This window comes from Halichoerus grypus, chromosome 2 (genome assembly GCF_964656455.1).
Source record: "Halichoerus grypus chromosome 2, mHalGry1.hap1.1, whole genome shotgun sequence".
Taxonomy (NCBI): domain Eukaryota; kingdom Metazoa; phylum Chordata; class Mammalia; order Carnivora; family Phocidae; genus Halichoerus; species Halichoerus grypus.
The window spans coordinates 120,804,906-120,819,064 of NC_135713.1; the positions used below are offsets into that span (position 1 = coordinate 120,804,906).

Below are 14,159 nucleotides of genomic sequence, written 5' to 3' on the forward strand. Positions count from 1 at the left end.
GGGGGCCGAGAACAAAGCACAGAGGCCGAAACACATGAGGCGCCAGAATTTGGTTTATTGGCTCATCTGGTGCCAAAGGTCCAACGGGCACCCTCTTTCCACAGAATTGGAAGCCCTTTGGCTCCTAAATTTCTTTTCTTCTTCACACACTCCTCCTGGCCCTGACTGAAGCCACGGCAGAAGCTGGGGTAGAGTGTGGGGCAAAGCCTGGGCTCATAAGAGCCTGCTCACATGGGGCCCAGTTTGCTTGGCACAGGAAGAGGGCTCTGGGGGAAAGAAGATGAGCCCCCAGGTGAGGAGGAAAGGAGCTGGCTCAGCAGGGGCCTCTGCAGTGGGCCCTGAGGGGTGGAGGAGCCCAGCACAGGGGCAGGGCAGGAATGGGAGGCGGCGGAAGGGTATCAGGGCAGAGGAGGAGGTAAGAGGCCCTCAGAATCCCATCCTCTCAGGGCGGGCTGGGGTCCTCTGAGGGTCCGAGAGTAGGAAGGAGGGCTGAAAGCAGGGAAGGGCCAGCCGGGGCTTGCGGTGGGGGGTGGTCGCTGCTGGCAGGAAAGTCCTTTACCCCAAATCCCCCCCGCCCTAGACCCAGAAATACACACACACGCGCGCACACACACACACACCCCTGGAGCCCCACTTCTTTTTAGTGGGGCATGTAGCACACAGCCCTACCCAGTGCCCCTAACTGCAGCTCTGGCCTGGCCATCCTGGTGCTTTACATGCACATTAAGGCCCTGCCCTCCATTCACAGGTGTGGCCTGGAGCCCTTGGCCAGGTTCTCTGAAGCCTTCCCCACTCCCTTCTGGTCTCCCAGGTGCCTTCGGGCCCATCTCTGGTCATTCTGGACTGTGACTGCCCCCCACCCCGCACCCCAGACAGAGCAGTGGGGGCATGTTAGGATGGCCATGGGTCTTCAGCAAGGCACTGGGTGGGTGGGGGCAGGACTGGAGCAGGGAGAATAGCAATTTGGGCTCTAAGGAGCCCCCACCTCCTTGGGTGGCTCAGTCCTCAGCAACCCCTCCAGCCTCTACCCTCCACCCCCACAGCAGGGCCTCCTTCCTCTTTTCCAAGACCTTCCAGAGGAGTGGTCACTGGGCAGGCAGCCATCGGAGGGGCCCTGGGGCCTGAGACACTTGGGCTACTGGCACAGTGTGGAGCGGGGGCTCTGCAGCCTGGGGAGGGCGGGTCAGGACCTCAAGCCAAGTCACCCCCGCCAGAGGTCTTCTTCTTGGGCCGGGTCTTCAGTGTCTTGGAAGCCAGCGGCTGTAGGAAGGAGGGAGAAGTCAGAGGGCTCAGCCGAGGCTCACATCCCCTCCCCCTGTCCCCAAGCTCTGGCCTGGGCTCTCACCTCAGCTTTGGGCACTTTTTTGACCGGTTTGACCCGCTTAGGGGCCTTGTCTCCCATATCATCTTCAGAGGCCTCTGTCCGGGGATCTGCCTGGTTCATGCTAGACCTTAAACTCTGGGCAGGGTCATCTCCTGCTTTGGGGGAGCAAAGGAGAACAGAGGTCTGGCGCCTCTCCCGCCTGGCCTCCATGTCCTTGTGGTACCCCGCCCTCCCTGTGCCCAGCCCGGGGCCCTGCCTGTACCCAAGTCCTCAATGGTGTCCAGGAGGCTGCCGGGGCTGGGGCGGAGCCGGCTGTCAGGGCCTTGCAGGGGCAGTGCGTCCTCGTCCCGGATCAGGGTCAGGTCCTGCATGCTGAAGCTCCGGAGCTTCTCTGAGAGCACCCCCTGGCCCTAGGGTCACCACCACGCACCGGGAGAACCGGAGGAAGGGGCGGGGTGGAGATAGAGGTCACCAGGGAGCACGCGCAGCTTTCCCCACATTGTCCTCACCCTGTCCCACAGCAGCACTGACAGGCTGGGGCCGCACCTGCCGTTTGCACAGATGAGGAAACTGGCCCGGAGAGTGGGAATCACATAGCCGGGGGCTGCACCCGTGAGTTGCACAAGCCCCAAACCATCACAGCCCCAAGGACAGGGTAGACGCAAAGGGGCTTGGCCAGGGGCATGAAACGAGCAAGGTGGGGTCCTGGGAACCCGGGTCTGCCCCCCATCTCACCTTGGCAGCGGCTGTGACCGCAGCATTGGCGGCCAGGTTCAGGCCCCTCTTGCCCACCCTCATCATGGTCTCATAGCTCTTGTCTCGGGCCTGTGTGATGTACTCGTCGATCTCCTGAGGGGTCGGAGGGGAAGGAGCAGGAGGTGAGGGGTGGGCCCCGCTGGCCAGGCCTTGCCCTGCCCTTGTTCACACCTGGACAAAGGCACGGCCTGCTCCAGGAGGCCAGGGCCCTCCCAGATCTCTTCAGGTTCTGGGCACCCACAGGGAGAGCCAGGAATGCACACGGCTGCAGGCGCTGGGCTGCCTCGGCCTGGGGCAGGCAAGGAAGTCAGCTGAGAGTGGGGGCAAACCTTCTCCTTGTTGGACAGTGTCGGGTGCACGAACTTGCGGTAGAGCACGCTGGAGCCCTTGGTGTAAGGCGACAGAAGCCATATCACAAAGGCGATCTTGAGCTCAAAGTAGAAGGGGAACCTGTTGGTGGGACAGAGGCGAGTGGCAGAGCCTGGGATAGGGAGTCAGGGGGTGAGCTGACCCCCGGCAAGACCCTGGCTGGCCCCCCACCCCTTAGTGCACTGGGGTCCCCACGTGGCTCGGGCGACTGGGCATTTCTCATCTGCAGGAGAATGGGAGGCTCAGCTGAGACTGCAAGTGGGACGGGTGAGAAATGCCCCCAGCAGGAATCCCCCTCGGCAGTGGCTCTCTGCACACTTCAGTCTTGGAGTTCCAGGCCTCTCACTCTGACAGAAGATTCCTACTCCTCTGTCCTGGGTCTACTCCTGGGTCCTCACCCCCTTCTCTCCTGCCCTCCCCCCATGAGGAAGACTCCCATCCCTTGCTGTCATGACATGCCTCTTGCTTTTAAGCATTGCTCTCCATTCCCCGGCTCCTTCTCCTCAGGCCACAGACTCCTTCACATCTCCTACATCCTCACAAAGCTTTTTCCTTTGTTTGTGTCGAGAAGCATCTATGCTCGCTGTCCTCAATTTCTAACCCATTATTCTTTCCTAATCTGACCCCACTCAATTTCTGCTAAAACTGTTTTTCTCAAAGGCCACTGGCCCTTACAATCTACAAAGGCAATCATCTTTTGTCCTCTACCTCTCCATAAAACTCTCTTCTCTTCGTCTTACAATGTTCTATGCTGTGTTAGTCCTCTCTTCCAAGAGGCGTGTGCTCACCCGATAAACATTTTTTGAGCTCCTGCTGTGAATATACATATAGCAATTAAGACATTCTCTGTCCTCCAAGTGCTCGTAACATAGTCTAGTAGTGCTTCGAAATACCAGCATCGAAAGTTTATAAGATTGAATCCTATTTTACCAACAGGGAAACTGAGACCTACAAAGCTGTAACCTGCCCAAGGTCACACAGCAAGTCTGGCAGAAGCAGGCTGCCTGAATTCTATGGTGGTGCTTTGGTTGCCACCAGAAAGAAAGGTGGGGGCTAGGTCTCTTGTTCTACTGATCAAGTCAGGCCTGTGTGGAGAAGGGTGGACATTCAGGACCCCATGGAACTGTGGGGGGACTCCACCCCGGCTTTCAATCTTTGGTTTGGCTGGTGGGGTAGAGAGTCTAAACCCTGGGCCCTGGGGAGCAGGGAAGGGATGCTGGACCTCACCAGGAAAGCACGATATCCGTGAGTGTCTCAGCTGTAGTGAAGAAAGCAAAGACGATCCAGTACATCATCCATTTCACCTGAAGGCACAGAGGGCAAGTGTTAGCTGGGGCCTCAGGAGAACACCCAGGAGCCTGTGTCCGCTTGCCAGCTATGGTGGGGAAGGGACACTCAGGATCTCAACTTTGCCTGTGGATCCCACCAGGGCTGGGGAAAAGGAACACAAAGGAACCTTCTGGAAGCAGGGTCTCATTAGTGCTGAGGCATCGGTACAAAGTCACTCCTGTCTGTAACGTGACCCATGGTCCTCCCCTACCTCTGCCATGTGGGTTGGGTGGGAGATGAAGTGTCACAAACTCACATATTCCTTCACGTTTTTTGTCTTCACGGCCTTGTAGGAAGAATAGGCTGGGTACAAGGTGCCAAAGATGAGCCTAGGGAGGCAGGCAGGGTTACTGGTCCCCTCGGCCAAGAGCAGTGGCCTCTCCCTCCCAGCTCTGCATCAGTCAGTCCCTGGGTAGGTAAGGGGAGAAGGACAGAACTCCAGAGTGCCACATCAGCTGGACTGATGAACTCAGATCAGTGGTTATGGTCAAAGTAGTTCAGCCTTGGGGATACACAAGCATGGAGGCCCCCAGATGGTAAAGGTGATGCCTTTTCCCCTTTATCGTTCCGGTTTTCTCCAGGCCCTTAGGTGAAGAAAGACCCAGAGGCCAGAGGGTCCAATGTGGTCTCTTTAGCCATTATCATTGGTTATGCATAAACATATCATGGGGAGTAGGAGGGGTCTGGTCACCACCACAGGTGTCTTCCTTCTATGGATACAGCTCATTCATACCCATCTGCCCTTAACCTCTACTTCCCTGTCTCAGAGCCGGGCTGGGTAGGGCCAGGTCTGTAAGGGAATGTGACACCACCTAACAGGGCACTCTATGTGGCAGTCAGAAGCACCGCTGTGGCCCTGGGGACCTGGGGAGCAGAGGGCACAGGGGCAGGAGTCCCTAGAAGAGCAAAAAGGTTTATTATCTCACGTAAGCAGCCTTGGGACCAAGCTCAGTGGCGGGGGGAGGGCGCTGGGCTTGAGGCCCTGGCTGGAGTCCAACCTGGTAGCGATCCCATTAGAGACCACATACAGCACACAGGTGAGGGAATAAGAGGAATGATGCCCCCAGGGAACTCATCCAGGTAAGAGAGAAGCAGCCACCCTGAAGGCCACAGGGAGGTATGAGGCCCCAGGATTCCCTGGATGGGATGGGGGAGGAAGAAGGGAGACCCTGGTGGGTCTAGAGGGAGCCAGAACACAAGCACATAACAGCACTGAAGGGAAGAAGGCAAGAGGGAGGGAATCCTGCGGTGTCAGTCCCCCCACAGTGGAGGCTGAGGGGCAGGGTCCTGAGCCGGGGCAGGGGTTGGCTGAGGCCCATGCAGAGCCGCTGCCGGGCCCGGCTCCTTGACAATGTGTGGGTATTGCCTGGGCTCACAGGGACCTGCCTCAGAGAGACAGGATACTTCCGAACTGACCTGTGGAGGTGGGGTGGGGAGTGGAATCCTCAAGGACAATGTGTGGGGTGTGGGAGCAGGCTTCCCTCCTGGGGCCCGGGCGGGGGGCATAGCTCCACAATGCGGCTGGCAGCCTGGAATGAAGGCCACCTAACGCTGTCCCCTCTGTGGCTTTCACAAATCCAGGCTGAACACACACGTCCTCACCCGGTTACCTCCCACACTTTGTCCTCCAAGCATCTCTGCTTCCCAGTACCCAGATGTCCTCCCCGGGGGAGGGGGCCTCCAGAGCATGTGCCCTCAACTCCAGTGTCCTGAGAGTGGAAGAGGGAGGCGGCCAAGGCTGCTAGCTATGGCCCTAAGCTACGGAATGACGAGGCCCTGCCTCGCTCTCCACTCTTCCATTAGCCCTATCCTCGAAGGGAGATGAGGGCCCAGGTCTGAGTTGCCCCTCCAGCGGGGATCTGCTAGGTGGGGGAGGGGACATGCCACCTCCCCTCATAAATCAGGCCGTGCTGCCCAGCCATAGGGTGAAGGAAGGCGAAGGAACAGGAAAATCAAAAATAAAAGGTGTGAGAAGCCGGCCGTGCTATGGCTCTTCTAATATTCCCCCCTCCGGTCCTGGGTCCTACACCCCATGTCTTGTCTCCGGGGACCCCAAATAGGGACGATGTGCCTTTAGGTGACTCTGTTGTACGAGGCCCCGGAGCGGTCCATCCAGGGCTTCAGCACCCCTCACCCCCCATCCCTATTCCCCATCCCCCTCCCAGCCGGCCGCGCCCCGCCACCGCCGCACTCACACCACCAGGCGAGAGATGATCCAGGACACCATGGCGGGGCCGGGCGGGGCGCGGGGCGGGGAGGACCCGGACCGCGGCCGAGGATGCAGGTGCTGGAGGTCGAGCGCCCGCGGCGGCAGCAGGAGCCGCAGAAGCAGCAGCAGCCACAGCAGCAGCCGCCGCGGGGGCCGCGGAGCGCCGAACAGCCGCGGTTAAAGGGGAGGTCCCTGCCGCAGCGGCGGGCCGTGGGCGGCGGCGGCTCTTAAAGGGGAGGCCCCGGCGGCGGCGGCGGCGGCGGCGGCGGCGGCGGCGCGCCCCCCTGCACCTGCTATCACCGGGCATGCGCCTTTGACCCTCAGCGCCCTGCCCTCCTCTAATCGCTTGTTCCTCTTTCTTGGATTCCAAGCCCTGGTTTGGGGTCCTCACAGGCCTTCAGGTCCCATCCTGACATCCTAGCCCTCCTCCTGCCTTGTCCACACCAGGCTGAGGAATACTAACTAGGACTTACTGAGTGCGTACTAACTGCCAGGCCCTGAGGTTAAGAGCTTTACCCGCATTATTTCACTGAATCCTCACTACCATTCCATAAAGCAGAGGTTATAATTATCCTCATTTCGAAGGTAAGGAAATGGGGCCCTTAAGGAAGTTCAATAATTTGCCAAGGTCACAAAACTACTAAGTCATGCTGCTAAGATGTAACCCATAAAGTCTACTTTAATCAGGCCACTTTTCCCAACTGCTGGCCAGCAAACTGTCCTCCCCCATTCCAGGCCCTGTAAAGACACCCACCCAACAGCTCCTGAAGTCAAGTATAGCTGCACCTGTCCACCTTACCCCTTCTTGGTCATCACCAATCACCCCAGTTGGAGGACCCATCCCCTCTCTGATCTGCTTTTTTTTAAAGGTTGTCATTTGCTCAGCTTTGCAGGGGAATGAGCCCATGCTCTCAAGGGGAATACACCGGGGGCAGACCCTCTTTAAACAGAAGGGTTGGAGGCCTGACGTCTAGGTTGGAGATGGGTCCAGGGGCTCCAGTTCCACCCCCATCAGCAAACACTGGCAGCAGTGTATGCCCTAATTCTGAAGACATTTATATCCAGAATGTAGGCTAGCCCGCCTCCTGATTTTCACCAAAGCAACAAAGCTCCAACCTCTGCAACCCCCTTTTCTCCCCATTGCTTTCCTTTCCTGTCCCATTTCAAAGCTTCTGCATTCTTTAAGTGGAGGTGTAAGTCTTCTGGTGATCACAGCCTCGACCCGTGCCCACCCAGGCTGAAAGGACACGCTCCGAGCTCTGTATTTCAGTTATGGTCCTATTCAAACTCAGTATCCTTGAACCACACAATGGTCTATTTCCACCCTGATAATTGTATTTCCAGGCTCAAACACTTTGGAAGATGTTTTCCAACAGGGTCTGGAGAAGCAGCCTCTGATGACCCCTCTTGCTATTCTTTACAACTTCCTCTTCAAAAGGCCTTTTCTAATGGGAATGTAGTCTGTCCTCACTGCTCAAGCCACTTTAATTACTGCTTGATTTAAAAAAAAAAAAAATCCCATTTGGGTCTTTCCCCACCAACTCTGAGGTGGATCCAGGGCCACAATGTTTCCTATGTGGGCAGCCAGGCCTTCTGCTTTGAGGAACCCCATCACCGATTGCCCAAAACCTTGCTTATGCCATCCGCCACCCCCCCCCTCACTCCTGACTGCCCCAGGAAGGTCAAGACCTCACCTTTCCCATTCCATTCACACATCATAAACTATGGAAAACCCATTTTTTCTCCCACCTTCTAACTCAAGTGACCTTTTCCCTTCACACCCCCAAGCCCACAAACCACAATGACCTGGCACTTTCCTCTCTCAAAAAGGCACCAATTCAGGAAGCAAAGGGTAATTGGAAGCAGCAATGTAATGAAGATCTGAAAATGAACCATCCTCCACCTTCAACCCGCACTCAACCTGCCTTCGCTTTTCAGAATGGCTGCCACAGGAAGAATTTAGTCCACTCCAAACAGATTTGTTAGATTTTTAATAAGAACATGGAAATCCCAATCAGCCCTTCAACAAAATTAAAATACAGAAAGTGAAATTAAAAGTATTCTACAGTAAATGACTTTTATTAAAAAAAAAAAAGTAACTGTGAACATATAAACAAGCCTGCAGGGCACTACAGTACAGCTGGAAAGAAGATAGATACATTTTCCAACGTATCTATGGGCCAATGAATTCCATCATTTTCAAATAAATTCTTAATAAAACTCCACGGAGTTGGAAAGTTTTGCTGAAAATATTTTTGGACAAAAAACCCAAAAAACCAAAAAGCCTCATGTAGGAAATCAAACTTTCCTTTGCATTTGGAAGTGTAAGAGGAGTCCCAAGGGAACGCTGGTAATAGGTGAAAATGGTTCTTGTGTCACCGGTGTGTATATTCATAAAACACACCACAGCTCAGACATGACAAAGTTCTTTCTCTGTTGGCTGTTCCCTCAATAAAGGACTGAGATGGGAGGGGAAGAAAACTAAAAGAATCCTAAAAAGCCAATCCTTTTAAATTCTGCTTTGGCTGATTTTGTGCTATAATGGGCAGTTGATTTCTAAAAATCATATTTCTTCAAAGATTTTTATCGAAAGGAAGACTAAATGTAATGTGCCTTTCCTCATAATCCAGGAAAACAACTGTGGTATTTCAAAAATTCTAAAAATATCTACTTTCATGAAATAGTAACTATTTCACTACAAACCTATTTTTCACTAAATACACACATTTCCTAATCCTGGAGCCTCCTGGGAAAAGCAGTGGGTTCTCCCTGGGTCCTGCAAGACTCCAGTGTTCACGGGAGAGATTGTGGGGAATGGCTTCACCCCGTCTCCTGGGATGGGCTGTGTCAGAGGTCACGTGCAGAGACACTGTCAGGCTTCCACCAGGCATGTTTAAGCAATTACCCCCTACTTGTATCAGTTATGGGATTCCCCCTACCTCCAAACACATTCCCACTTCACTAGGCACGAGAGAAAAAAGAAAAGAAAGGTGTGCCCACATTCCCGGTTTCCACGGATCTCAAGTCACGAGAATGTGCAGGAAAGCCCAGCAACGTTCAGGCAATTCAGAGTCCCAAAAGACCACAGGATGGGGATGTGGCACCCTCGGCTTGGAGTCTGAAACTGTGTGTGTGAACAGTGCAACTTTCCTGTGTCAACCTTCAGTGTTGAGGCAGCGTAGAAAAGAGTGGCTGGAGAGTTTGTAATACTGACCACACTGGCTCCAAGTGAAGGGCCTCTGCTCCAACAGAGAAGCCCGCCATTCCCTGTATGTGTTGTGAGTGAAAGACCTGCTTCACAGGGGAGTCTGGAGTTTCTCCATGCCTAAGACCTTGCCAGTTTGGATTCATGAGCCTTGAGGGTGCCAACAGCATCTTTCACTGCGTGATAAATGATGTTCTTCACCTGGAGAGAGCAATCAGCAGTCAGTTCATGACAGTCCCATATTATATTCTCAAACAAAAATGTATGTTTTTTTTTTTTAAAGACTTTATTTATTTGAGAGAGAGAGAGTGAGAGCACGTGTGTGCAAGCGAGCACATGCAGGGGGAAGAGCAGAGGGAGAAGCAGACTCCCCAGTGAGCAAGGAGCCTGATGCGGGGCTCGATCCCAGGTCCCCAGGATCATGACCTGAGCTGAAGGCAGACGCTTAACCGACTGAGCCACCCAGGAGCCCCACAAAAATGTATGTTTTACACAGCCTATAAAGCCTACTGGTTAATGAGGAAACCTCTCAGCCAGGACTGCATACTTCCCAAATCAATCCCAAAGATGATTTACAAATCACAGAGGATATAAGGTATATAATCAAAAAAGAATGATGAATCCATTTGAAAGGCTATATAATCACACTTTCATCTATGTGCTTAGTAAGTGCTGGGCACTACCGCTAAGCTTTTTACGTGGACTTTCATTTCATCCTTTCCACAATCTTAGGAGGTCAATTCTATTATTATCACCATTTTTACACATGAGAAACTGAGGAAACCAAGGTCCAGTAGTTAAGAACCTTGCCTAAGCTCCTGGAACTAACAGGAATGCACTAAAACAACAGTGGGCAGGTCAGATTATTGGAAATTTTTTCCCTTTGTGCTTGTACGTGTTTTCTTATTGTCTAAGAGGAACACATATTATACATCAAGCAGGAAGGAACACTTAGAGTCACTAAAATAACAGGCTAAAAAGAATTTTAAACCCAGATAGTGATAATTTCTGGGGAGGGAAAGTAAGGAGACAGAATGGGGAAGGGTACACGGAAGCTTCAATAATGTAGTTGTTCTGTGTGTCCTGTGTGTTAACGCTGTTTATCTGTATGTATAGGATGCTTTAATTCTTACACTGAGTGATGGGCACACAAGCCCCCTTTTGCTATTCCTTATTAAATTTTTGTACTAATTCAACAAATATTTACTGAGTACCTACTATGTATCAGATATTGTGCTAGGGAAAAGTAGGGAATAAAACAGTAAAATCCCTGCCTTCGTGGAGCTTAAATAGCTTATATTCTATTAGGGATAGAAACAAACAGGTAAAATACATAATATGTTAGTGATAAATACTACACAAAAAAATAAAGCAGTGACAGAGGACTGAGAGTGTTGGAGGTGACATGTCCCAAGTACAGAGACCTAATGGCGGTGAGGTCTGAAATGGCGGTTGCATTTTATCTACAGTATCAATGTTACCTGTTTATCCCCATGATTGGACTTTGTCTAAGAACTTTTATGGTTGAAATGTTCTACATGTTAAAAAAGGAACAGCAAAAAAGATCAGATCAGGGTTGAAGGTGACTGAATCTACTGGCGGGAGGCGGAGTGACTGCGTATTTGGATTGCTGAAGTTCTGCCTGGGGAATCTTCCTTCCTGATTCTTCTTTTCTTTTTTTAAATGCTACTGCAGCACCCAATAATTCTTAGGGACATGGACTGCAGTCCTCTCAGGACTTTAAGGAACTGATTCTGCACAGAAATGTATTGTGAGAAGCAGCTCTGGGGAAGTGCCCTTCTTGGAAACATGCTTGAAACACACTGCCACAGAGCTTTCGCCATCTGACTGGGAAAAGTCAGTCTAGTCAGTTATCAGCACTAAATACTGTATCTCCCAGGGGCAGAGAAATAAAAGGTGATGGCAGAAATGATTACGTTAAAAGGTGAGTATTCTCTAAAAGTGAGTGTGATGAGGACTGATGCAGAATGTGCGTTCTTTGTATGTAGCCAAGTAGGAGATGGGGAGACAGAGCAGGGGTAAAGGAGTTATTTACCTGCAGTTTATCCTCATGGTTTGTATGAGTGTTAGAGAGATGCCTGAATTCCTGTGTCAGGCGGAAACAGTGCTTTACGTGTTCTGGAGATACAAAGTCTTCTGCTACTTTTATGCAACTGTATAGATTGTGCACCTGGGAGGAGAAAAGTACAGAGGAAGAAGAGCCATTAGAGAGTCAGCAACACCTGGAAAATGTCTATGATATAGTTTTTTTTTTTTTTAAGATTTTATTTATTTATTTTACAGAGAGAGAGAGACAGAGAGAGCACGAGCAGGGGGGGAGCGGCAGGGAGAAGGAGCAGCAGGCTCCCTGCTCAGCAGGGAGCCCGATGCGGGACTCAATCCCAGGACTCTGGATCATGACCTGAGCTGCAGGCAGATGCTTAACCGACTGAGCCACCCAGGCACATCTATGATATAGTTTAAAAAACAAAAACAATCCCAAAACTTGAGAAATACTTCTAATATTCCATTTTCATAAAAACAAATGCAGAAAAAATGCAAGGATAAATTTATACATGAAAATGTTAGTAACTACACAGAAAAAATCTGGAGAAATACATACCAAACTGTAAACAGTAGGCTACCTCTGGAGAAGGCAGGATGAGGGGACTGAATAGGGGTATGGCACAGGTAGGTGAGCTGCGACTTTCACTTTTTAAAAAATGGTCTCCCTTATTTAAAAATTTTTAAATGTACAGGGGCGCCTGGGTGGCTTAGTCATTAAGCGTCTGCCTTCGGCTCAGGTCATGATCCCAGGGTCCTGGGATCTAGCCCCACATCCGGCTCCTTGCTGGGCGGGAAGCCTGCTTCTCCCTCTCCCACTCCCCCTGCTTGTGTTCCCTCTCTCGCTGTATCACTCTGTCAAATAAATAAATAAAATCTTAAAAAAAAAATTTTTTTTAAATGTACATTTAAAATTACACAGAAGAAAAGTAAAAAGCAAAAAATAACTTGCAGTTTAAGAACAGCCAGTCCTTCTGAGGGAAGGGGGTGGGGGGGATATGGTAGCCGGGTGATGGGTATTAAGGAGGGCATGTGTTGTGATGAACACTGGGTGTTATATGCAACTAATGAATCGTTGAACACTACATCAAAAACTAATGATGTACTATATGGTGCCTAACTGAATATAATTAAAAAAAAAACCAAAACCCCCCAAAAACACAGCCCCTTATATCTCTTGCCAGATTAGTAAGAAAATCAGAAATAGGGAAGCCCATGGAACCAAGTGGAACCCACCTGGTGTGGGGCTCCAGCAGGTATGAAGACAGCATCTCCCAGGAACTGAACGATGGCCCAGCCTTGCACACCATACTCTTCATAGAGTCGCTTACGGAGGGTCTGGTCCAGGTACCAACTTTGGTCATGAATTGGGTCATGATCAGGGGGATTCTCTTGGCCTTGCTCTTCTCCAACCTGAAGCCAAACCCAAAGATGGAAAAATCAATACATAAATAACAGCATAAACCCAGCTTGCTGAAACAACGTCCCTAGTGGGCCAAATCTTTTGCTTTGTTCTATTCAACATCCTCCAGGTGTGGATTCAGGCCTTCAGGGCATTTTGACAAAAAGGACAGGTCTTCATTTTTATTTTTATTTAAAGCTTTTATTTATTTATTTGACAGAGATAGACACAGTGAGAGAGGGAACACAAGCAGGGGGAGTGGGAGAGGGAGAAGCAGGCTTCCTGTGGAGCAGGGAGCCCCATGTGGGGCTTGATCCCAGGACCCTGGGATCATGACCTGAGCTGAAGGCAGATGCCTAACGACTGAGCTACCCAGGCGCCCCCAAAAGTACAGGTCTTTAAAGCCAAGAGACTCCACTGGAGAAACCCTAAGCAGGCTGCCTCAGCAGCAACCCCAGACCCTTAATCTGGGAGCTGGGAGCCTACCCAGGGGCATACCTTTCGGAGCAATTCCCGGATCTTTTCTGCATCCTTGGCTGCATAGATGTGCCACAAAGCACCAGGCTTCTCCTTTCCGTCGTGAATCCTCTGCTTTGTCACCTCATCAGCATCCCCCTCATCAATTGTCTTGAGTACCTCTGAAAAGAGCAAAGTTACTTTTCAATGTAACCAGCCATTTCAGTACCTCTGAGTAAAGCGAATGTCCAATTCAAACAAGTTTAGTCTCTACTATTCTCCATCTCTCCGGAGTAATACAAAGCAGAATCAAAGAATCAAAACTCGTATTTGTCTAAGCTTCCTATACACAGGAAGAACAATCCTAAATCTTCCTTACTTAACAGAAACTCAGCATTTTTTGGAGGTAGCGTTTTCTTTTAAAACATATTTCCTGCTCAGACTGTGTAGCCACATCTTATGTTCAAATTGCACGTCATTTCCTGCTGTAAGTAGACAGACTCCATACACTTTCTCAAGACCTCTTCAAACTCTAGGGTTCTATGGATTTAAAGTCACGAAACATAAAGCTTCTCTGGCAAGTTAAGAGGGTAGGCTTCTAATGCTTGTCTATTATAATCCCTTAAAGGACAACATAATGGAAGGATCTGCAGGTGTGTAGCATTAAAAGCAAAATTGTGGCAGCAAATATACCATAATAATGACACTGATAATCCCTGAACCGTGAGACTTTGAGTTACTTATTTTTCTTTAAAATTTTCTATGTTTTCTAAAATGTCCATAATTAACACATATTAATTTTACACTGAGATGGCAGGGAGTGCAAATGCAGCAAAATATCACTTTGATGCTTCAATTCTGTGCCAGTGAGCTGGCCTTATCATCTGTCACCTCACAGGTGGTCTGGCTGATGGACCAAGTGAGCCAGTTGGCCCTTCCTTCTTCATTCCTCTTTCTGATGCTATACACTCAGTGGAAAAGGGAGCATTCCCATAAAGAGAATGACTCTGGTCAAAGATACACAAGTACCACTACTCTCTCCTAG

At 50.7% G+C, this 14,159-nt stretch overlaps 2 protein-coding genes across 8 annotated transcripts in view; both read right to left on the reverse strand.

Moving 5' to 3' along the window:
- Positions 1 to 35: 35 nt before the first annotated feature.
- Positions 36 to 6,151, reverse strand: REEP2 (receptor accessory protein 2). Of its 5 annotated transcripts, none has more exons than XM_036084139.2 (8): positions 5,974 to 6,151; positions 4,035 to 4,107; positions 3,677 to 3,753; positions 2,410 to 2,530; positions 2,060 to 2,173; positions 1,587 to 1,728; positions 1,346 to 1,479; positions 36 to 1,260 (listed from the first exon to the last, which is right to left on the reverse strand). In XM_036084139.2, exons 1-8 carry the CDS (start codon positions 6,003 to 6,005, stop codon positions 1,192 to 1,194), a joined length of 762 nt encoding a protein of 253 aa, XP_035940032.1. In that variant the 5' UTR covers positions 6,006 to 6,151; the 3' UTR covers positions 36 to 1,191. The 5 variants fall into 5 exon arrangements, with proteins under 5 accessions (XP_035940032.1, XP_035940035.1, XP_035940020.1 ...); XM_036084142.2 differs by having other exon boundaries at positions 1,346 to 1,476; positions 5,974 to 6,150; XM_036084127.2 differs by having other exon boundaries at positions 1,587 to 1,734; positions 5,974 to 6,141.
- A 1,812-nt stretch (positions 6,152 to 7,963) lies between these two features.
- Positions 7,964 to 14,159, reverse strand: part of KDM3B (lysine demethylase 3B) — a 64,810-nt gene continuing 58,614 nt past the window's right edge. For all 3 annotated transcript variants that reach the window (XM_036084030.2, XM_036084022.2, XM_036084034.2), the window contains 4 exons: positions 13,157 to 13,296; positions 12,493 to 12,669; positions 11,249 to 11,383; positions 7,964 to 9,393 (listed from right to left, as the gene is read on the reverse strand). In XM_036084030.2, coding sequence (XP_035939923.1) covers positions 9,313 to 9,393; positions 11,249 to 11,383; positions 12,493 to 12,669; positions 13,157 to 13,296 — 533 coding nt within the window. In that variant the 3' untranslated portion in view covers positions 7,964 to 9,312. The remainder of the gene's footprint in view (positions 9,394 to 11,248; positions 11,384 to 12,492; positions 12,670 to 13,156; positions 13,297 to 14,159) is intronic.